This window comes from Aedes albopictus, chromosome 2 (assembly GCF_035046485.1).
Source record: "Aedes albopictus strain Foshan chromosome 2, AalbF5, whole genome shotgun sequence".
Taxonomy (NCBI): Eukaryota; Metazoa; Arthropoda; class Insecta; order Diptera; family Culicidae; genus Aedes; species Aedes albopictus.
Window position 1 is genome coordinate 171,661,186 of NC_085137.1, and position 24,132 is coordinate 171,685,317.

Sequence of the window (24,132 nt, forward strand, 5' to 3'; positions counted from 1 at the left end):
GAGGAAATTAAAAGGTTATATTTTTTTGGGAAAACAAACGTTTTTAGGAAACAACTTTCTTGTCTAAATTAATGAGCATTTCAAAGAATTTTATTTCAGCAAAAGAGTTGCCCTTCTGGAAAGCTAAACCTAAAGAAAGGTATAAAGTTCGGGATTTCTTTTTAAGTTTGGATAAACGACAAAATTACTCAAATACATTGTTTTATATTCATGATTAGGGTCATACTTTGAATGAATTGATTAAATCTAGGCGAATTAATGCGAAAAAGGAATCTAACTCTACCGCTGTTTGAAACCGTACTTTTTCCTTTCGTAGAAAAGATCGGTTTTGGAGCTTCCCAAATTGACGATTTTGGGACATCCATCTCTCTGTAAAAAAAATCACAATATTGTTATTAGAATGAGTATTGGGGTGAGACAAAATTAAATTCTTGCTATAACCGATTAGGATTTATCCATGCCTCCTGTTGGTATGCTTTCTAAAATGTCTAGGTACATGTAACAAAATAATAACTATGTTTTCATAAACATTCCGATTTAAGCACCAATTGTCTGCTTTAATGGTTTTGAGATAATTGAGCATGAGCATAGATGACCACACAATTCGTAGTTGCAACTCCATGATTGACCAAAGCAATCGAAATTGTACAAGAAACCAATGAATAGGGCTTGGGACTAGCTTACTATTCTCAATGTGCACAGTTCGAGAGCTCTCAATTATAGTAAGGTCAATAAAGGCGCCGGCCACGTCCTTGCGGTCATCGAGGATGGGAGGGAATGTTATAGTGAGACAAACGTTGTTATAAAGACCGCGAATCGCTGCATCTCCACGTTTGTCTCAGGAAGAAATTTTTGTTAGTAGGGTAGGGTATTGTCAATCTGGGAGTCACCTATGGTTGTTGATGTAATTTGACAATGGATTAATAAACACTAACTTTCGCGCACAATCGTCGACTTTTCTATACGAAAACATATCTAATAAAAGAAATCTTGTCGCGCGTCGCGACCCCATCAGGGAGTAGAAACTTTAAGACCATTCCACGCAGGAATAACTGAACGCAACAAAGGACACACAGACAAACAGACGTCTCACTCTACTCACTTCCCATCGTTTCCCTTTTTAACGGATTATTCAAATATTCCGTAGTTCACAAATGACACGCTCATGGCGCTCGCATCACTTTTGCTCCTGTTTGACGTTTGCTCACTATATACCGCTATCTACTCAGTGGGTTTGCGTACCACAGCATAATTAGCATTGGGCGATTATATTTGCGTGACGATGATTTTTATCGCATTTTGTTCCAAGTGAGACGCAAAGAACAACACGATACTCTCGACATTTTTTCCTCACTTAAACAATCCAAAAAGAAAATCTTATCGCGCGTCTCCATCACAATATGAAGTAGAAGTCTTTAGTTCAATCAATCCACACAGGAATGAACTGAACGCGACACTTAGAGTTATGTATTTTTCAGACGACATCGTATGTTACACTGATGGCTTCCTTCTCGAAGGTCGAGCAGATGCTGGTGTCCACTCTCGTGAGCTAAAGCTACATCAGTCTTACTCACTTGGTAGACACTGCATCGTTATTCAGGCTGAAATCTTTGCTCTTGTGCGGAGTGCAATCAGCACTTCAGCAGCACGTAATGGGCAAGATCATATACTTCTGTTCAGATAGCCAGACTGCTATTAAAGCACTTGATGCGGCCAACTCTAGGTCAAAGTTAGTTATCGCTTGTCGAACTCAAATCGAGGAGCTGAATTCAGCAAATGCTGTTCAAATGGGTACCTGGCCATTCTTCCATCGCTGGAAATGAATTGGCTGATGAGTTAGCTCGCACTGGAGGAGCATCACATGACTTCATTGGCCCTGAGCCAGCTATTCCGATATCGATGTGTTGACTTAAGCTTCATATTGACACCTGGGCAACCACTCAGTACAAACAATATTGGAATAGTTTGGAGTCATGCCGTCAAACAAAATTGTCTTGTACCATCTCCAGGGGTGGCAATGTATCTAACAAATCTGTCTATGCAGAATTGCAGCATGCTGGTCAAAGCTCTGACTAGCCATTGCCGACTCAGTTATCACATTGGCGAATACTCAGCAAGCTGATTCATTAAATTTTGTATGTGATAGCTGTGAATCCGATTATGGAACTTCGTATCATTTGAAATGTAACTGTCCTGGGGACCTAATTAATAGAATAGACAGAAATAGACTATTGAACAAAACATACGTCTTTTTCCTGGATGGTGCACTCCTTGCAGTAGTAGGCATCCGACACGCCGGGACCACCGCAAATCACACATCGTCCCTGGTAGGAACCGTAGTTGCACTCGTCACAGATCCGCACCAGGGTGCACGGACGCACGTAGGAATCGCAGATCACACACTTTCCGTCGCATTTTTCACACAGGCGTCCGATGGCTGAAAGCAAGCGGGTCGGTCAACATGCAGAATTTAAGCAATGGTCATAAAATGATGATAACTTACCAACCCCCGGCTGCTTTCGGCAGAATATAAGATCGGGATGATGCTTGGCCATTGCGGGATTGTATTTATTTGGATAAGATACTAATTTTCAGCGATTTTTTTTGCGAAAGAGCGTTCAATAAACGATGCACTGTCCGCTACCCGGAAAACAACGATCTGGATGGACGAGGACGATTGTCAGTCAGATCATGCGTTACGATCCCTTTGTCAGTCAAACTGGCGTTACAACTGTTACTTCTCAAACGAAGCTAAACTCACAGTCGACGTTTTGTTTCAGTGTACTACGTTGTTGTCATTTTCCGTTCGTCCAACTTTTCCTGATTCCTCCCCCGAAACAAAATCGTTCTCCCATCGCGTAATCTGTTTTTGTTTGTTTGGGAAAAGCTGCGCATTTCCCTCTTCAGTTTCTTTCGTCCGGTTAGTGTGAAAACCATTCGATTTCAGACACAACAACGCCAGCCGTCAGGGAGTGCGTCCAACAATGGCGGAATCGCTGGAAAATAGTGGTGCCTCAATCGCTTCTTCATCGACGGCAGGGGTGGTAGCTCAAGCACCACAAACTAGCGACGATGATGGCGACGAAAATAAACAATCCCCGGAGGAGCAGATGGGAGGTGAAAAATCCGACCCCGAAATTGGTGAGATGAAAAATTTCTCTTGGAAAACCCCCCGGAGTGGAATGTTTGCTAATTTGCGGGATTTTTGTGTTTCGTTTATTGTAGTGAAAATGGAGTGCCCCGTCTGCCTTCAAACTTGCATTCATCCCGCGAGGCTGCCTTGCGGTCATGTCTTCTGCTTCCTATGCGTCAAGGTGAGTTTTAATTAGCATAATTAAATTTCTATTTCTTTCTGGCTCTTGAAATAGTCTGAAACCCAGAATAATTGACACTTTGGCTCGATGTAGAAGTAAGGGGTATGGGAAAGTGTAACAAAATAGGAACTTGTATGTAGAAAAGAACAGTGGCTCTACACTAATTTCCTTTTCCTGTTCTTTGTTTCACCCACTTTGCTTGTTGAATTTTGCATCTTGTTCGTATAGGTTTTTTTCTCCCCTATTGGGGAAATTAAGCCACTGCGTCCAATAAGCTGAACTTTTGTGTCATAAAGAACTCTAGAAAGTCCTGGAGGATTCACAAAAAGAATTTCTGAAGGATCCCCACAAAGAACTTCAAGAAAATTTTCAGAACGAACTTCAGAAAGAACTCCTGGAAGCAAAAAATCACATTGCTTTCTCATACTACAGCTGCCAGACGAAACTTCTGGGGGATTTTTAGAAGGAACTTCTAGATGTAGCTCCTGGAGGGTTCGCAGAGGGAACTCTTCGAAACTCACCCAAGCAACCAAAAAAAACAGATTTATCTTGAAGAACATGCTCAAAAGTTCAAGATTGGGTCTATTTAGGTTTCTTAAGTCTCTTGAAAGTTACACATACACACATACAGAAAATCCAATGTAATTTTCTCAGAAAGCTTCCTTGACCTGACAAAAGGTTTATCCATCGGGTTTACGTGTAACTAATAAATAGGTATACAATTACTATTTATGAGGTTGGCAGAACAGTACTTCATAAATTTTGACTTTTTTGTGGAGCGGAACTGGTGTGGATAGTTAAAGCTCTTGACTATCACGACGAATCCCACGCCCGACTATTGAACTTACGGCTCACCGCGTCATTCGCCCTTTCCGCATCCACGCATACCTCCAGGTCGGATTCGCTTCTTCCCAAAACAAGTTTTTGGTCCATGGTAAGCTTGAGGTATCGGAGAATCCGCTTCGCATCATTCCAATCTGCTTGGGTTGGTCCACTCACTGATCTGCCCAGGATGGAAATGCTTACGTCAATATCCGGTATCCGTGTTTACCACCACGTACAGCAAACTTTCAATGAGGCTGGCTTATTGGTGGTTAGCTCCCATTTTAATAAATTTGGCCAGGGTCAAGGGGATGGTCAGACGGCTTCGCTTGAATCATACCAAACTGCTCCAGAATAGACTGGCCCAAATACAAAAATGTCGACACATTTCACGGGGCACCCTCTAGAATCGTGCCTTTGGATGAGAAGAACAATCTGTGAAAACTCCAGCTCAATCATCGGTTAAAAAATGAGCTGGCGAAAATGAGTTTAAGGTTTGTATGGGATTCTCATCCCAAATATATGGGAAATTGGATGACCTACAGTATCTCATTCAATACGCGCCGGTTTGGCGTGTTTGATTTGGCTCAAAATTGAAAAAGTAGTAGTTTATACCCTAAGAAACATTTTTGTAGAAGACCATATCATGATAAAACCTAATTTAGTTGCTGTTTTAGCTATCGAAAGCTGGATGAGGACTTCTGTCCCCGTTTACTCTCGGTTGTTACTGGGAGCACGTGTCTGCCGTTCGAAACTTGCGTGCTACATCCTAGGCGGCTATGTAGGCCTTGATTTCATAGGTTCACGCACGTGGACGGGTATCGAGACAATGGGAAATTACATAGCTAATGATGATTAACCTGGGCTTGTTAGGGGAATATCTGTTAGTAAAAAGAAAATCGCGTTAAGTACTGTTCCTTTGAATTCCACTAAGAATTTGCATCCTTTGACAGATAAGTATTTCGACCTTAACTGTAAGGTCGTCTTCAGTGTCTTGTACTTGACTCGACAAGACACTGAAGACGACCTTACAGTTGAGGTCGAAATACGTATCTGTCAAATGATGCAAATTCTTAGTGGAATTCAAAATAACAGTACTTAACGCGATTTTCTTTTTACTTATTACAGCTGCCTATGATGTAGCGCGGACATTTCGAAAGGCAAACACGTGCTCCATGTAACAACCAAGAGTAAACGGATACAGAAGTCCTCATCCAGCTTTCGTTAGCTAAAACAGCAACTAAATTAGGTTTTATCATGATATGGTCTTCTACAAAGATGTTCCTTAGGGTATCAACAACTACTTTTCCAATTCTGAGCCAAATCGAACACGCCAAACCGGCGTACTGAATGAGAGACCGAACGTCATCCATTTTCCCATATATTTGGGCTAAGAACCCCATACAAACCTTCATCTCATTTGCGCCAGCTCATTTTTTAACCGATTGAGCTGAAACTTTCACAGATTGTTTTTATCATCCCAAGGCACGATTCTAGAGGGTGCCCCGTGAATTTTGATAACTTTTTTTTTTCTCACCATACAAATGTGGGCCGGTCTACTCCAGAACTTACTTGGTGTACGTCTGCTAGCTCGAAGATAATCCTTTTTCATTACATTTGACATTGTTTCCAAATGGCCTAACGATGACATCTTGAAATGCCTGTTCAGTTTTTTTTACGATTTTTGCATAGTCCTCGTCATCGTTGCAGGCAATAACCCATGCAATAGTCTTGTCGTTAACTGTCGTTTAGGGGAGACTGAGGAGACTTGATCCCTGGGAAGACTTGTTCCACCCATATTTTCTCGGAATCAAGAACATTTTTCTTCTAGCATATTTTTTTTAAAACAACATCTGGGCAGACGACAATGTTTTGGCTACAATTGATTTTAATTGTGTAGGGTGCGGGCACCGGTTTTGGCCAGTCTAAGGGAAATCATTTTTATAAAAATAACCAATAATCCTATGAAAACAACCAATGCGTCAAAAGAAAGGTTTCAATCTATATTTTGAAGAAAAAATGCAAAAATCATGCCAATACTTGATTTTTGTATTAAAAGTGGCACTGGCCAAAATAGAAGCTCTGCCGCAGTTTTGGCCATATTCTTAAGTTTGGTTTCTATTTTGGCCAATCACGTGTATTTCTTATGGAAGTGGCCAAATTAGAAGCACCCTGGCCAAAATAGATATATGGGAGCAGATTTTTTAAGGAAATATATTTTTTTCTTCCACTTTTTAATCAAAATGTGTGGTTTTCACAGCTGTAATCATCATATTGTATTAGGATCTACTAGTAAAAAATAAATTTACGCCGATTTAGATCGCAACAGGCTCAAAACCGCACTATGGCCAAAACTCCGGACTGGCCAAAACTGAAGCTTCTACCCTATTGCATTATTTTTTAATGGCTGATGGTTTGTTTTCAGTCCTTCAGAAATCTTTTAGGCGATTCCGAAAAATCTCAATAACTTTGTGAAAATTTAACCAAATCGTGTCAAAATTTCACAGCACATAGTATAAGAAAAAACAAGCAAACGTATTTATCCAAATAAGGTTGTTATATAAATATTTCAATTAATGTAGCTTAGTGTATACAACAGTGACATGGGGAGACTTGATCCCTCGAGGATTACACACACATTATACATGTGAAAAATAAAATTCTATTTGAAAGCCTCTATTTACTCGAACTTCTAGTAAAATACGGCATATCCTTAACAATTTAAGGAAATCATATAATTTCAAATACACCATATTCATCAAAAATGTAAGAAAACTTGAAAAGAAAATGAACTGGAAGCTTCTGGAGCTATTTTCCCTTTAAATTAAACATGTGCTCAAAAGGGTGATCAATTGTGACCCATTTTTGAAAAATACATCATAAGACATGCCTCCATAAAAACACAGTTTTGAAAACTTAAACAATAATTTAAAGTCCTTCTGTTGTGTATAAATTTGCAATAGATGTTTACCTGCCATTCTGAACGAAAAATTGATCTAGTTTTGTGTTTTTTCTTAATGTTACAGGCAAATTAAGAAAAAGGGATCAAGTCTCCCCAGTCTCCCCTATTGTTCCAAACATGGCCAGCCTGCTTCAGTCCGTATTTGGATTTTTGTAGCGAGCACACGTGGGTGGGTGTCGTATGAAGATTGATTGATTGCTGGAAATCGTCAGCAGCTCCCGAAAAGTCACTTCACGAACCCCCGGAGCAAAGACTTCGTCATAGTTTATCCCGAACATTTGGGTGAATCCTTGAACGACTAGACGAGCATTCCGGAAGGTATCCAGTGTGGAGTCCAAAAACAAAACTGACTCGTCTTTATTGATCTTCCTCTTTTATAGCCACTATGATCTCTCCTGAACGTATGATGAAATAGTGGCTCTCGTTACGATCTACGCATTTAACACTGTTCGGTAGGTGTATTTCCATCGAGCGGCAAGAATTCTAGAATGACTTTTGCGAGTATATGGTTTTTCGTGTTTGCACAGAACAAATATTATCTTCATCGAGGAGAAAATTGAATTGAGCTTCCCTGAATTTGAGCAACTTATAGCAACATGATTGGATTGTGTTTGTAGAGAATTACGTCTACTATACGAACAAGTAGCATTTTTTCGTTCAGGCACTTTGAATGTCCATTTACAACTTGTTCACACAAGAAATCTGCCTCTTGGGCATTTTTAGAACTCTTGTTGTGAGCCTTCCGTTTTTGTAATATATGTAATAATTTCTGTATGAATTTATTGCAAGATCTTCCGTATGATATTCTGGTGCAGTTCCTGGAAGAAATTGTGGCAGATTTCGTGAGCCTGATATTTTTTCTCCAATAATGTTATGTTCTTCTGTGTGTTCCCCTGAAATACAAAGCAATTTACTGAAGCTTATAGATAGCGCCAGTGTTGTTGAGTTCCGAGAGAATCAGTGAGAGACACTGATATTTTTTCGCTGTTTGAAACAACCGTTTCGATCGATGTGTTGGTACAGCCTACATACACTGCCACTCGGGAAATGAACAAGTTTTCACGTTTGATGGATAAGTTCATTCAGCCGAACCAACTGAATGAACAGACGGGCAGCAACATCGTGATTCTCTCACGCATTGATCGAAATCGGTTGTAAACATTGCGGTGCTCAATCACTTGGCGATAATTTTCGCAGATGATTGCTGAGTGCGTTCATTTTGATCGAATCTATTTCTTCCAAAAGTTCTTGTTGGTGTAGCAATTAAGCAGCAATCGGCAGGCATGTTTCACGTTTCCTATGCACTCAAAGCACCATAATTCTGCATTCGTGGAAATCTAACCAGTTGTATATTCAATCATATAATAAAAGGCATTGGGATGGTCGATTAAATGCGGAAGAGAGTGTTTCCTCTGCGACGACCGCGACGACTGACGACCGACATATAGAGCTGGGGCACAAAGCTGGCAAGCATAAGTTGTGGTGTTGTAGGTTAAAAGCAAATATACTATATTAACAATATAGGTCACTTCGTGTTTTCACATACAACGACATGGAGACGCCGTTTACAAAAGGTTACAGCACCACCTGTTGTCAGAAAAAGTCAATAATTGAATTTTGATCAATTTTTGTTTACCGTGCAAGGTGACATTTCTCGAAAAAAAGATGTTAGGGGTGTCAAAGTTTTTTGTTCACAAATAATCGATTATTAAATAATCGATTTACAATATACATAAACAAAATAATATTTCATTAGATGACATCTACGAATACATCTGTAGAAGAATTTGAATGCTCCCTCATTGTAACGCCACCGAAATCGGTTCACTTCAAAATTCAAAATTTTCACCCTCAAATTTAACTTATAGTTTGCCCTGATGATTGCTATTTTCTCTTGACAAAGGCTTTTAATATCATCTTTCTTAATGTCCACGCTGACAAACATACATCGGATTGTATAGCTTACAAAAAATCCGGAAGATCACCAACCAAGTGCACGTCAAATTTCTCGTGGCAGAGTGCAAGACATTGAATTCAAGGGTGCACAAGATAATGGGTCATGGGCTACTGAGTGAACTTCAGTTAAGGTCCCATTAGACGTGACAAATATTTGGCCAAACAAGCCCAACAAATGACCAACACAACTTGAATCATAGCAACCTTGGATAAATGTCGGACTTCAATTGCAAATATTTTGTATAATGACAAACACTCTAATGGCACCTTTAGTAAAAATATTCTGGCAAATTCGCCTGCTGCAGAGTGTTAATCCTCCATAAATTTAGTCAGGCATTCCTTTAGATGTTTCTTCTGAATTCCTTCTGATTTTCTAACGAAATTTCCTTCTCAGTTTTCTCTTTTCCTTTGCTAATCGGAAGAATCCGCATTTATCCGTTGCTAACCGTCGTTAACCGCGTCTAACTGCACCTGCGGCTCAGATAGCAGCGATTAGCGACGATTAGGAACGGATATGTGCGGATTTTCCGATTAGAAAAGGATATCTCATTCCCCTTGGTTTCCTCCTAGAGTTTTTTTTTGTCTAAGATTCATTCTGGAACTTTTTGTGAAGTTCCTCCAGGAGTGCCTTCAGAGATTGATTTAAAGTTTTTTTTTTCTTAAATTTCTCCAGAGGTTCCTTCGAGGGACCCCCAGGAGTTCCTACTGAAATCACTCCAGCAACTTCTTCTGATGTTTCTTCAAGAATTTATTCTAGGAATCCTCAAGAATTTTCTTCTAGGATTCGTCAAAAAGTCCCTTATAGGAGTTTTTTGGAGTCTTTCTTGGATTCCTGCAGAAGCTCCTTCAACGATTCCCTCAGGAGTTTTTTTTTTACGAATACCTCCTGGAGTTCCTCCAAAATTTTCCAAGAACGACCAGTAGTTGTTTCAAGGATTTATCCAAAAGTTCATTAAAGAATTCCTCCTTCTGGGAATTTCAACCGGAATTTCTATCAGTATTCTCCCAAAAGTTCCTACTGGAATTCACTCCGTCCTTTAAGGATTTCCACAGAGTCTTCTGGGATTTTTCATGGATTTTCTTTTGAAATTCCGGAGAAATTCCGAAGTGACTTTGTATAACTCCAACGCGATTTTATATGAACAATTTAATTAATATTTTTCGAGGGATCTTTCCAGGATTCCTTCAGAAGTTCCCTCTTTGGAGTATCAGAAATCCCCCAGGAATTATTTTCGTGATTCCTTAAGAAATTTCTATAAATTTGGAATGTCTTTAGAAGTACTTTTTTCCGGGAATCCCAGAAGGAATAAGTGAATACTAGATTAGTAGTAATGAGTTGGTTTGTTGTATGGTGAGATGCTGAACTCTCCGTTTCTGCATTGAAACGGTGCAAACTCATGGGTATTATTATAGATAGTAGAGTAAACATAGATCCGCGGACACCGCTGACTAAAATGTTTCAAGCGTGTAAGTAGTAATTTTCAAAAGTGCGACGGTTGAATATGACGTCATGCGCTCCATTGATGTTGTCCAAATCGTGACGTCATGCTCGTTTGGATACAGATTTTGACAGTTCGTTTGGATACAACGGATTCATCTTAGCTGATCTATGTTTACTCTACTATCTATAGGTATTATGATTCTTAGCCTAGTTCACGCAGAAAAAAGCATGGTAAAATCAAAAATATTCCAGGTAAACTCAAATAAATTGTCAATTTATTCTGGCAACAAAAATAAAACTGTTTGGAGCAAATCGAACGTCACATTTGAAGCAAATTCAATCCATTTTTGAAACAAACATGTATGTTCTGACTGGTTATGTTAGAAACAAATGTAAAAATTTTTGTTTTTTTTTGTGGCAGGTCGGCCCTACGGAAATATTTGTTTTCCAATTAAATTTACAAAATTATTTCCTTCTCTAGGAAAATCCACTTCCCGCGTGGCACTTTCAATGCCAACATCATGTAGATAACATACGCTCCCGAAATCAATGGGATTTCGTGGAAACTTTTGGTGAAACTTGCCTTTTTTTGCAAGAGGAAAACTTGTTTGGTGATGCAGCTGGAACTTGAGAGTTTTGTTTATGTTCTCGACGGCGGAACGGGGGGCTCTTCAATGGGTATTGGAGAAATCAATATGTAATTGAGTTTGTTTTAAAAAATAATATTTTAGTTTTAAATATTTTATCAGTTTACTGAATAAACATGAATATTTTTGTTTAAAACGAACGAAATTTGTCTCCGTGATTGAATGCTGCTTGAGCAAAACTTTGGGGAACTATTTCATTGAAGTTGCAATAAATGAGAATACAACAACACAGTTACACAAAGTTTTGCTCAAACAGCATCAAATCACACAAGCAGTCATAAAACCCTTGCTCTTTTGTTACCATTATTGCAGTTACCATTTTATTGCAGTAACGGAGAATCTACTTTCTCATTATAGCTGATTACTACAAATCTAGTATTTCACTGATTGCGTTTAATTCATGGAGATATGTAATCCCAGATAAAAAAAAAATGTTAGAGGATGGAGGAGGAACGCTTCCTAAAATAATTCCAGAATAATTTCCAGGAGGAATCCCCCAAGAGCTTCTGGAGGAATTTTGGAGAAAAAAAATCCAGGGTGCAATTCTTAAAGGGATCCCACAAGGAAATTCTTGTGTAATTTCTGGAGAAAATACCGTTCATCACTTGCTAACGGAAAGTTCGATTTGGGTCGTCTGTGTTTTAGTCTGTTATGAACGTTTATCGGTTCAAATTTACTTCTCATCTGCAACTTCGCATGTCGCGCGAGTCGCGACTTCGATTTAGTGCTGCGACGATAATATACGCCAGAAATTGTTCAACAAGAGAGAATTAAATTTGTTCTAGGTTGAGTAGTTGAAAAAAAAATGATTAATGTTTAATCGATTATTTCAGAAGAAATGGGCATCCCCACCATGCAATGACAGTTCGACAGAATAAACGTCATTCGGATAGCGCATGCATTTAGTGTGTAGTAGTACCTCTTCTGACGCTTGGTGGCGCCACATTCACTAAAAAGGTGTCGCCAAAAAATCGTAAGAGTGACCTATATTGTTAATATAGTATATTTGTTAAAAGCTTTGTTTGTCATTGGTGACGTCAAACTCGACAGAAATCTATCATTTACCTGTTTTTATTTTGGTCACCAAACCCAACATAGACCCAACTATTAAACTATGTAGATTCACCAGTGACTTGCCAGTGACCCAACATTCCGTAAAATTCAATTCGTATTTGACCCGATATCCGTTTTTTTTCAGCCTGGCGGAATTTTGGATACACACGAGCGGTACATAATTAACGCTGCGTTGCCGCTGTGTTCCTGTGTGGTTAACATTGCGTGCTGCACACGGTGCGGCGCTGTTGCGCTGCGGTAGCGTTGCGTTCTCGTGTGCATCTTGCCATATGATTGTGTGTTACTTGCGTGCACGCTGCGTCGACGCGCCGCCCGTGCATCGGCTTCCTAAGAGCACCGCCACGGGAGTCCTCATCGCTATCCCTATTATACCACTCCTTTTCGGGTGCTATTTTAGGATAGCACCCCACCTTCCCACCAGTGGTTTCTATTTTGGGATTAGGGACTTCAAAAACATATTGATTTTCCACCGTGCGTTGCTAAAAGCGGTCCTTACTTTTTATTGGACGTAGTACAAATTAAAACAAATTAAATATGTCCAAACTTTTGATGAATCCTGCATAAAGTGACAAAGGCATAAAGGGTCACAGACAAGCACACGTAACACTTCTAACATTTCGTCACAAACAAGCAGACGTCTCCGGTCTCCCTCTAGTCATCTCTTATCGTTTTATTTTTTAAAGAATATTTAAACCAAATATTCTGTAGTTTGCAAATTGTTCGCAGACGGCGCTCACATAATTTTTGCTGCCGCTTGACGTTCGCTCACTACCGGCACCTACTGAGCGTTTTGTGAAATAGCGTGTTTGGCATTGGGGATTATGTTCACATGACGATGATTTTAATAGCAATTTCTTTCAAGTGTTACGTTTGCTATTCAAAATCATAGTCGCCGAAACATGTTCACCCAATCTAGAAGGATTGAGTTTGGCCAATAGAGTGGCCAATCATAAACTAGGTGACAATTGTGAGCGCATGTAAAATTTGAACAAAAACGCTGCGAACGCCACAGATGGGCAATTGGCCAACTATTAAATTTTTAAATAAACGTGAATCGGTGTACGTGGGAATTATTAGTGCTGCGTCTGTTTGTTTGTGATAGGGTTCTGGAAAACATCTAGTCACGTAAGACAAAGTACATCAATATTCACCTCTTGCTCTATTTATCCACTGCTGTTCATTTTCCACACCACTACTCAGCTCACTTCACCGCAAAATGTAAATAAAGAAAGTGACGTCACACAAACCATCGGAATAGCAACTCAGTGCAAGATTTGAGTGGGTCCCCAAATGTGGAAACCCATCGCTAATCCCATGTCGCGTCCTTATTTTTCATTCCCGTTTAGATACCACCGGTGTGAACATGGGTCCCTATTCAGGGCCCGGAAATAGGGATAGGGACCCAGATAGGGACGCCCGTGGCGATGCTCTAATAGCCTTCAATAGAATATATTTGATGGATGCTTTGGTTGACTGAAATCGTTTTAAGTTGGCTAGAAGCAAACATGAGCGAAAAGATTTGTTGGTTGCTGTTCAAATGGATGAGATAACTTCTTGCAATATTGAGAAGTGCCGCTGAAAAAAAATAAAAGATTTTGTTCCTTGTATAAGAGAGTGATTCCAGTCGATTAATGCGATAATCGGACGATAAATGGCTGCACACTGCGCTTCCGAAAATTATCAGACTGCGATAGAAATTGATTCGATCAAGACATAAAACATGAAGGGCACAATCGGATCGGAAAACGATAATGAATTACCGATTGGCATAGACGACTCGATCAGTTCATAACAAATACATGCGATGATGAACATTCGTTTAAATGACAGCAGTGCAAGATCACTCAGTATTCATTCCAAGTTTGAGTTACTGTACCAGTTTTCAAACACAAAGGTGATATTGCTGACTGCACCCCAAATTGGACTATCACACTATTTTTGGTACGCATAAAAAGTGTGATAAAAGTGCACAATTGACTCTGATCGCCTCGACGTCTTCGGTGCACTTATTCCTTGATTTGCAAGGAATAAGTGCACCGAAGACCCCAACTCGATCCGACGTGGTCCTGCGCTGCAATCACACTTTGAAGGTGTGTGCACACTATTGTGTCAGTCCAATTTGGGGTGCAGTCAGCAATACTAGACCCATTTCTGTGTGTGTTGATTGAGTGGGGAAAGAGTGGTTACTGATCGGGTTTTGAACTGAGCGAAAACATCCTGATAGCGCTGAAAATGTTAGTTGGGTAGTGATGTTAGTTGTTTTGGGGTTTGCCTCCATTGGGATGATTAGTAGAATTCTCCCAGAGTTATACTAAGATAAATAGAACTTCGTTCACTTTTGCAGAAGTTGTGTCAGAATTCATTTCTCTTATTTTATTTTGCATTCTTTTTCCCGCAGGGCGTTGCATTTAAGAACCGCCGTTGTGCGATGTGCCGACGGGACATCCCGCCTAGCTATCTGGAACATCCTCAGTTGGTCAACGGGCTGCGCGAGGTGGAGAAGGCCGCCAAGGCAAACGATGGTGCAGAACACCAGTGGTACTATGAGGGCCGCAACGGCTGGTGGCAGTACGACGAACGCACCAGCCAGGAACTGGAAGAGTCCTATCAGAAGAAAGAGCGGTTCTGCAAAATTTTGGTCGCCGGGTTCCTGTACATTGTGGACTTTGAACACAAATGCCAGATCCGGCAGAACGATCCGTCCAGAATTCGGCGTGTGAAGCGGGACTTGGCTACGATTCCCAAGAAGGGTGTGGCCGGGTTAAGGTTGGAAACGAATGATTTGACTGCGGGAGCGACGCCTAGCTCCAACTCGGATGGATCGTTGAATTCGGATGATCTCCAAGCGGAAACCAACCTGCTGCAGATGCACCGGAACATCGTGGTTGACGAGGCGGAAGAGGAAGAACTAGAGGAGGAAGTGCGTCGCATCAATTTGGACGGGAGCTTCAGCAGTGATACTAACAACAGCGCCAACAATTCTTTTGGGGAGGACGATCCGATTCCGGGAAGCTCCTCTGGAGCAACCGGCGGCGGCGACATGGAATTGACCGAAGCGATCAATAATTTGAATGCACTGACGCTGCGAGAGCAGCAACGATCGAATGAAAGGGTAGGGGAACCGATTACGATTAGAAGGCGTATTGTAACCGATCTCCTCGCGTTGAGCGATAGCGATGATGATAACGAGGATAACGATCACATTATCCTGTAGACTGTAGACAGAAGTTCATTTATTAGACTTGGTAGCTGTGTAGAAGATCGTAGTGTTTTAAGCAGGCATTTTAAGAAGCACGATTATCCTACAACTTACTTTCATTTTCCGTCATGTTTAATACAATTGGCTTATGATAAGAAGCATTTGCGGCGAATTTACGCATAAATCGAATTCCATTACTTTATTCTTTAAAAATGTGCAATTTCGACATTTTCTGGATATTACCCCACAGGAAATACATCACTACACAAAACATGATTTTTCTTTCACTTTTTCAATAATTGTTTATATTATATTAGTTCATAAGAAGTACGATTTATAATTATACGCAAGAAAACTGTGCTCTCAAATATTTTTTAAGTGAATAGCTATCTACATAAGTACGACTACTTTTCTACGCCGAAATAATCTGAATCGCTGAATATTTTTGTTACTGCAATTTTTTTAATTGATTAATAAAGCCAACATTTGGTTGTACGCAAGGTCTTTTACTTTTGACTAGGCCCAGCGCTTGAAGAAACGTGTAATTATGGTGAGCCATCAAATATCCAATTACGGCTGATGTGGAACGTGACACTCCGGCATTGCAGTGGACCAGGATTTTGCCCCCGTCTAGTCGACACCGTTCGATGTATTCATTTGTTTGTTTCAGAACGTCTTGGAGGTTGGTCTCGGGTAAGTCCAAACATTCAACAAAGATCGTCTTAACACTGTGATGACACTCATCGAAGGGTGGCGTTTCGATGCCAACACTCAACACGTGGGTGATACCGTACTTCTCCAGAACCTCTTTACGCACGCAGTCTTGTGATCCCAAATAAAGTAAGTTGCTTAAAATGCACGCCGGCACCTGATCAGGGCTGGTATCCACGATAAAACCTAACCGTGCCGGAGCATCCCGTTCCATTTCACCTCGGAATACCTTCCGGCTACCGTCCATGTAGGTGACGGTGGTTTCAGTTGGTTGCAACAACTGTTTGCTTTTCCGCAGCTGCTCCAGGAAGCTCATCTTCCGGGAATTCCAAATCGGATGGATCGTACTCGACTTGACATAGGAACAATCCGTATGCCGGTGCAACGACTGCTTGATCGCACCACGAGCGTTGGGAGGGCACCGTCAGCATACGATAGATGTCGCGTTCGCTTAGGCGATTCTCTGCCGCACCGATCCAGGCTCCTACCATTCGACGAACCTGGAATCATAATTTAACACTTTATTTTATTCTTTGTTACATTATAATAGGTATATAAAGAACTAGACCAAGACTGGCGATAATTTTCAACTTTTAAATATGTTTGAAATACTACTTACTTGCCTACACATTTCCACATTTTTGAAAAATCAGTGCGTTGGTGTTTAAAATACGGCAGCTTTGATGAATAGTGTGTCTAAATGCCTTAAAATCACGATTTCATTGTTAATCTTAACCGTCGTTCAATGAATATTGATTGTTACATTAAGTGGCCTTTGTGTAGAAGCAAATGTTCGTCTGAAATGCGTTGACGGCAAGCTTTCCCACCACTGGAAATGTGTAGGACACATTCTACGAGCCCCGTATCATCAATACCAGGGTGGCCAGTGAATTTCAGATTTTGATTTCCCGGTTTTCTCCCGGTTTTTTCACGAAATTTTCATTTTTTTCCCGGTTTTACTTGTTTGTTTACTTGTGTTGAATAAAATAATCCCTATCGGTTCAGGAGCTGTTCCAGGATAAATTTCAGAACTAACATATGTTTGAATTTTCAATTAAACTCCTGGGTGAACTTCAAGAGATTCTTTTGACATTTTTTTTGCAATGCCAATGAAACATAGGTTTCTGTAAAAACTGTACATGTACATTTTTGCAACTGTAAAGTACTTTCACATTTCTTCTCATTTTTAGTTTGAACGTCAATGCTGCATTTCCACTAGAATTGATACAGTATGCCTGATACTTGTGTTAAAATTTTGAAGATGTTTCATATCAACTTAATTTAAACAACATGTTCAGATTCAGCCATTTTTGGCACACAGGCTTCTTTGAAAAATGTTCAAACTTTTGATGGAAAGCAATTATATTACAGAAATTCTTGCATGAATCGCCCAAGAAACCGTTTTTCTTCGCAGTATGCAGTTGCGAAGGAATGACAATTCAAATGACTGTCACTGTGGAATTTTTATTCCAGGAATTGGTCTAAAACTTTCTTGAGCGATTCCTTTTGAACACGAAACTGACCTTATTGCTGAATTCCTTTGAGCAATCGTTAATTCCTTTTAACAATTTTACATTTTTTTTTCAGAAAGCCTATAGGCTTTATTGTTTTGTGTTCGTCTCTCATGTTCCATATAATAACATTATTTGTTTTAGTAACACTTGCCAAAAAAAACTGCTTAGAATTACGTTTGGCCAAGTAAAAATACTGATTCTAGGTTTCAGTTCAGTTGTACATAACTGTTGTTGAAATTTAGCCAACGACTACGTCCTATTTACTCCATTTAGTCTGTCTTTCATCAATTCCTTGTTGCTGTTGTTAAAATACATTTCCCACAATTTCAATTTGATGTAGGCAAGTGAAAAGAAACATGTGAGTGCCCTTGTTAGTTTTTGTAGCATTATTGTATTTTGGTGACATCGATACAAGACTAATTCAGAGGAAGATTGCCCTTTACTAAAGTTTACTGAAACTTTTTACATTATTACGCAGGAATTATAAATTATTGTTTCTTCTTGATTTGCTGAAAACGAAGAATAAAAACCCGATTTAATCCACCTATGGTGAACAGAACCCTTCTTACACTTATTAAAATTATTGTTGTATTATTTGTATTTAACATAGCTATTTTGTGTAATTGACCAAAAGTTCTAGAAAATATTGTGGATTTGGCATCTAGTGGATTGGTTTCCATAATAGCATCATGGACCATGGACTAAACTACCAGAAATGCCAGACACCTTCTAGAATCTTGTATGAAATTTAAAAAAATAGCTTACATATTCTGGAATATTGTATCTTTTGTTAACTGCCAAAAGATCTTGAATCGATTAACAAATGGGTAAGAAAATCAGCGAGATACACTTTGTCTAATATCTCCTAATCAGTTGAATAAATTAGCTTCGAAGTACTTAGTATTCATGGTTATGGTGTATAAAGGACAAAAATGATATATCTACCTACTATGTAAATCAGTTTTGGCATTAACTAGTTATTTTGGCTATCCGGTTCTTGCATTTTTCCCACAATATATAAATTCAAAGCTTTCATTTAACATATTGTTAGTTTTAATAGAATTCCTGTGTATTTGTAATTTGTTATTTAGAATTTTATTGAAAACAATAATCTGCTAGTACACACTTTGTATGAGGTCAGCATTATTTATTGAAAAATAATTTCCCATAGACTGATCAAAAACTAATGCAAGATAACAAGCGAATATAATAATAAAAAATAATTTATTGAAATACTCTTCGTAAGATATCTCAGTAATCAAATGTCGAATCGAAATAAAATTTCAGGGCATTTTACAAGGATACTGTAGCTTTCATTTGGTGCTTAGAGAACCCAAATCGGTTGACAGACGGCTGAGATATTTATTATGGTACCCTTGGTCAAAAATCTCTCAAAAAGTTAACCTGTATTACTCCCAAGTACTCTTTGAAAGATATCTGATAACCAAATGTCCAATCCTAATGAAATTGTATAGGGTTCTACTACAATGTTGTAGCTTTCATTTGGAGCCAGGAGAACCGAAATTGGTTGACAGACGGCTAAGATATTTATTATGATACACTTGGTCAAAAATCTCAAAAGGTTTAGTTGTATAAATCCTAAGTACTCTTCGAAAGATATCTCTGTAACCAAATATCCAATCGAAATAAAATTTCTAGGCAATCTACTAGGATGCTGTAGCTTTCATTTGGTGCCAAGAGAACCCAAATCGATTGTCAAACGGCCGAAATATTTATTATGATACACTTGGTCAAAAATCTTAAAAAGTTTAGATGTATGACTCATAAGTACTCTTCGAGAGATATCTCGGTAACCAAACGTCCAATCGAAAAAAAATTCAATAGCGTTCTACTAGGATGTAGTAGCTTTCATTTGCTTCCAAGAGAACTCAAATCGGTTGACAGACGGCTGAGAAACGTGCGTGACTTTTTTTTGTAACGCACATACACACACACACATACACACATACACACACACACACACACATACAGACATTTGCTCAGTTCGTCGAGCTGAGTTCATTGGTATATGAGACTCGGCCCTCCGGGCCTCGGATCGAAAGTCGGTTTTTCGAGCGATATTTATACCCTTCTTATGGGTGTAAGAAGGGTAAAAAGGCTTTTCCTACATACATTCTGTGATATTTTTGCTACTGTTTATTAAGCTCAAATATTACAAAGAGATTGTAGCTTTTATGTATTTAATGCAATTGCATTTTCATGCAGAGCTCCTTGAGAAACCAAATTTGATCATAAAAAAGGCTTTTCCTACATACATTCCGTGATATTTTTGCTACTGTTTATTAAGCTCAAATATTACAAAGAGATAGTAGCTTTTATGTATTTGATGCAATTGCATTTTCATGTATAACTAACTTGTGTAACCAAATATGATCATAAAAAATCTGTTGACAAACGGCTGAGAAATGTATTATGATACATTTTATCAAAAATCTCTCAAAAGCGTAAATTTCATTACTCCTTAGTATTCGTGGAAAGATATCTCGGAAACAAAATGCCCAAACGGCATGAAATTTAATAACATACTACTTGGATGCTGTAGCTTTCATTTGATGCTGAGAGAACTCAAATCGATTGACACACGGCTGATTCATTTATTATGAAGCATTTTGTCAAAGACCTCTTAAAAAGTTAAGTTGTATTACTCCAAAGTACTCCCCGAAAGATATCTCGGTTACAAAATGTCCAATCGGAATGAAATTCAAAAGCGTTCTTCTAGGGTGCAGTAGCTTTCGTTTCGAGCCTTAAGAACCCGATTCGGTTGTTAGACGGCTGAGAAATTTATGGTGATACACTTTGTCAAAAATATCTAAAATAATTAAGTTGTACTACTCCCTAGCACTCTTTGAAAGATATCTCGGTAACCGAACGTCCAATCAAAAAAAAATTCAATAGCGTTCTACTAGGATGTAGTAGCTTTCGTTTGGGGCCTTGAGAACCTAAATCGGTTGATAGACGGCTGAGAAATTTATGGTGATACACTTTGTCAAAAATATCTAAAATAATTAAGTTGTACTACTCCCTAGCACTCTTTGAAAGATATCGCGGTAACCGAACGTCCAATCAAAAAAAAATTCAATAGCGTTCTACTAGGATGTAGTAGCTTTCGTTTGGGGCCTTAAGAACCCAAATCGGTTGATAGACGGCTGAGAAATTTATGGTGATACACTTTGTCAAAAATATCTAAAATAATTAAGTTGTACTACTCCCTAGCACTCTTTGAAAGATATCTCGGTAACCGAACGTCCAATCAAAATAAAATTCAATAGCGTTCTACTAGGATGTAGTAGCTTTCATTTGCTTCCAAGAAAACTCAAATCGGTCAACAGACGGCTGAGAACCGTGAGTGACATTTTTTTGTAACATACATACACACACACGCACATACAGACATTTGCTCAATTCGTCGAGCTGAGTTGATTGGTATATGTGACTCGGCCCTGCGGGAAATAATAGAGCAGTATGGAATTATTCCTGGAAATGCAAAATTTTCCCGGTGGCAATCTGAATTCCCGAATATTTCCCGGTTTTTTCCCGGTGATTCCGAATTCCCGGCTTTTTCCCGGTTCTCCCGGTTTTCCCGGTTCGCTGGCCACCCTGCAATACTCATTTTTCAAAGTTGAAAGTTGGCATATTTTACATTTTCATAACATTCTACACCACTCTTGTCGTCCAAAAATGTATTCAACATGATATTAAGACAAACTATAGAGCTACACATTCCTTTAATTTTTCAACAACATTACATAAATAAGAAACTGTAACAGTCAACCTGTAGGCGTAGGGGTAGGCGGGGCATTATGGACACCCGGGGCAGAATGGACACCCTCAATATTTTGAAATATGCGAACTTTTTTGAACTTTTAATGAATGGAGAATATAGTCCATTTGTCTAAAACGTAGTTTCAGGAAAGAAACATTCGAAATTAAAATTATACTTGATTTTACACGAAAAAGTTGCGTCCTCCGTTTTTTGTGCATGGAAATTATAATTTTCACACCATCTAAAATAAGATTTAGTGATTAATTTATTGCAGGTCGATTAGAACCTGATATTCCTAGAACACATTCAAGTAGTTTTGCTGTATTTACATGCTTAACATGTTTATATTTTCTTCTATATTATATCAAAAATCAAGTTTGGAAATATCTTCTGCTGCCGGGCCAAATTGAAAACTCACTTTTTTGAAAGAAGCGGCAAGGGAAAAATATAACCTAAATCACAAACTAACCAAATTCTTCGATTTCAGTACATTTTCGGTTAAATGTTCACTATAGTAGACATAGGGTGAAACATATTGGTCAAAAAACGACAGCAGTGGAAATAGTTGTTCTTGGCACAGCTGTACATGTCGACAAAAATGAAGCTTTATCCAAAACAGCCTGAATTTAAATTAACTGAACAAAAATGAACTACTTCGGCTTATTATTCATCCATAATAGTTGTTTTGTAATGAAATGACTTTATAGTTGTAAATAATGTACGAAATTCGTAAAAGTCTCATGGTGTCCATATTGCCCCATGGGGGTGTCCATTCTGCCCCGTATGCTTGAAGACGGTCATGAAAAACTAACATTTTTCATAACATTTTTTGAAGTGGATAAATCATTTTTCTTCGTGAGTATTCTTATGCAATAGATGCTAAATAGACTTTAAAAGGATACATGTATCAAAAAACTAAACTTATTTGACATCTTGCCAGGTAAAGTTGGCAAAAACCTTAGGGTGTCCATATTGCCCCGCCTACCCCTAATGATTAAACTTCGAGAGCTAAATCTAAAAAATATGCAACAATTTAGGAATATTACTTCAATAAGTACCTGCTTGTAGAGGAACGACCGCCCCTTTATTCGAATATCCCAATATTCGTAGTACCTCTCAGCTATCTCCCGATTAAACGCCGATGCCATAGAAATACCTCTGTCGATGGAAATATGCTCAATACTTCTTAGCGTAAAGGTGGGATCGTGCTGTCGATCGTTTCCACGAGTAACAGACATAAACGTGCGAAAGTCATGATATCCTTGAAAAGTGCTGGCCACCCTTTTCAATAGTTCTATGTCAAAATGTTTATGGCTAGAATAAAAAAAAAATCAACTTACAATTTTGCTTTCAAACTTGAACAATATTTGTCCCGAAAGGTTTCTTACGCTATGAAATAGCACCGGTCGTATTCATCGATCGGCACAAAGCGGCTGAAGGGATGGCTGTCGACATTATCGCAAAACTGAGGCCTCAGCACTCCCAATCGATAGAGGTAGGTACGAGACTTGGCGCATAGCCTGGCGTGGCAGGTCATTGGAACCAGCTTTGTGTCGAGTATTCTGATCGGTAGCCCTTTGGAACCGAAAGTCCTGTTCAGTCCTTGGGTCAATTTGTACGTTTTGTACGGTCTCCCATTTGGTCGTTCCAAGTCCACATGTACGGTGTTGTGTAAGGCGTGAACCCCAGCATCGGTCCTACGAAATGATACGATTTTAAGGTTTAGAAGAAACGAGGTAGGGCTTGGATTTGGGCAATGACTTCATTCCTAATTTGTAATCGTAAAGAAGCTTTCTAGCCTCCCCCATTAACATGTCCTACTTCGTTATTCTAGATTCTCAAAAGAATCTGCCATAGATTCTTCTTTAATTTCACTAAATCCAAGTACCTTTGTACCGTTGTTTAATAACTCATTATTGAATAAGTCTATGTGTTAATCAATGTTTTTTTTATATTTTTTGGATCGATCTTACACAAGTCAGATAAATGGATCGATTGTGGATCGATATACAAGTCAGGTAATTGGACTTGTAGGTTACAAAGCACAATAGAGCGATAGCTTAAGGGTAACTTGTTGAATAATCTGTATGAAAAATGCAGGAAACCCCGTCTTACATTTCCCATTAATTTGAACAGCTAAATTTTACATTATACATGATCAATAACATTTTACTGGTGGGTACATATGAGATCTACAACCTGAAGCTTTGCCTTGCGAAACTTAAGTACTTACCGACTGGACAGCTTAATTTTGAACTCGTTTACCGGTGCAAATTTCTTCAGAGCGATTTCGAGCACTCCCTCAACCGAGTGCGGATCCTCCAAGTGGCTCGAGTCTTTCAGGAGGTTCTTCTGAATACCCCTGAAAGTATTAACGAGATTACAGAATTTGCACCATTACAATCATTATCCAACCCCACGTCTTACCTGAACTGAGTACCAATGTACGATAAATTTATTAGATAACGATTCATTTATAACGTTTGAAAACAGCGCCAAACCGGAAGAGGAAAATGCATTCGGCACCGGTGCTGAACACGAAACGTGGAACGATGTCGATCCGATCTGTTGAAGCGCCGGTCGTCGTGACGTCGTACTCGAACGATGAAAGAGAACCAGATGGTTTTTGTTTACATCCATCTGCGAGAAGCTCGATGACCCTCCCTCAGACGCCACCCACCACCACACGGAAAAACGAAAGTACCCAA

At 39.1% G+C, this 24,132-nt stretch overlaps 4 protein-coding genes across 6 annotated transcripts in view; 2 read left to right on the plus strand and 2 right to left on the minus strand.

Annotated features, from left to right (window-relative positions):
- Positions 1–24,132, plus strand: part of LOC109398642 (selenoprotein H) — a 199,827-nt gene that overhangs the window by 139,618 nt on the left and 36,077 nt on the right. The window lies entirely within an intron of this gene.
- On the minus strand, positions 189–2,897 carry LOC109404784 (PHD finger-like domain-containing protein 5A). Its single transcript, XM_019677728.3, has 4 exons — positions 2,762–2,897; positions 2,504–2,659; positions 2,247–2,437; positions 189–369 (listed from the first exon to the last, which is right to left on the minus strand). The coding sequence occupies exons 2-4, from the start codon at positions 2,553–2,555 to the stop codon at positions 280–282; spliced, it is 333 nt and encodes a 110-aa protein (XP_019533273.1). The 5' UTR covers positions 2,556–2,659; positions 2,762–2,897; the 3' UTR covers positions 189–279.
- LOC109398624 (E3 ubiquitin-protein ligase rnf146) lies at positions 2,978–15,910 on the plus strand. The gene is made up of 3 exons (XM_029859179.2): positions 2,978–3,141; positions 3,226–3,314; positions 14,615–15,910. The coding sequence occupies exons 1-3, from the start codon at positions 2,985–2,987 to the stop codon at positions 15,428–15,430; spliced, it is 1,062 nt and encodes a 353-aa protein (XP_029715039.2). The 5' UTR covers positions 2,978–2,984; the 3' UTR covers positions 15,431–15,910.
- LOC109404765 (tRNA pseudouridine synthase-like 1) overlaps positions 15,861–24,132 on the minus strand; it is a 28,472-nt gene continuing 20,200 nt past the window's right edge. For 2 of the 3 annotated variants that reach the window (XM_062850729.1, XM_062850730.1), the window contains exons 3-7: positions 23,852–24,020; positions 23,658–23,786; positions 22,813–23,121; positions 22,483–22,738; positions 15,861–16,626 (exon numbers count right to left, since the gene is read on the minus strand). In XM_062850729.1, coding sequence (XP_062706713.1) covers positions 16,390–16,626; positions 22,483–22,738; positions 22,813–23,121; positions 23,658–23,786; positions 23,852–23,898 — 978 coding nt within the window. In that variant the 5' untranslated portion in view covers positions 23,899–24,020 and the 3' untranslated portion in view covers positions 15,861–16,389. Of the gene's footprint in view, positions 16,627–22,482; positions 22,739–22,812; positions 23,122–23,657; positions 23,787–23,851; positions 24,110–24,132 lie in introns of those variants that run through there. The other variant, XM_019677708.3, reaches the window with a different exon arrangement.

Bases quoted from the DNA above. Each gene is read 5' to 3' on its own strand.
- LOC109404784 (XM_019677728.3), bottom strand. From the start codon at position 2,555: ATGGCCAAGCATCATCCCGATCTTATATTCTGCCGAAAGCAGCCGGGG. The intron at 2,438-2,503 runs GTAAGTTATCAT...GCTTGCTTTCAG, and splicing joins CCGAAAGCAGCCGGGGGTTG to CCATCGGACGCCTGTGTGAA. The intron at 370-2,246 runs GTATGTTTTGTT...TTTTTTTTACAG, and splicing joins GCACCATCCAGGAAAAAGAC to AGAGATGGATGTCCCAAAAT.
- LOC109398624 (XM_029859179.2), top strand. From the start codon at position 2,985: ATGGCGGAATCGCTGGAAAATAGTGGTGCCTCAATCGCTTCTTCATCG. The intron at 3,142-3,225 runs GTGAGATGAAAA...CGTTTATTGTAG, and splicing joins AAAATCCGACCCCGAAATTG to TGAAAATGGAGTGCCCCGTC. The intron at 3,315-14,614 runs GTGAGTTTTAAT...TTTTTCCCGCAG, and splicing joins TCTGCTTCCTATGCGTCAAG to GGCGTTGCATTTAAGAACCG.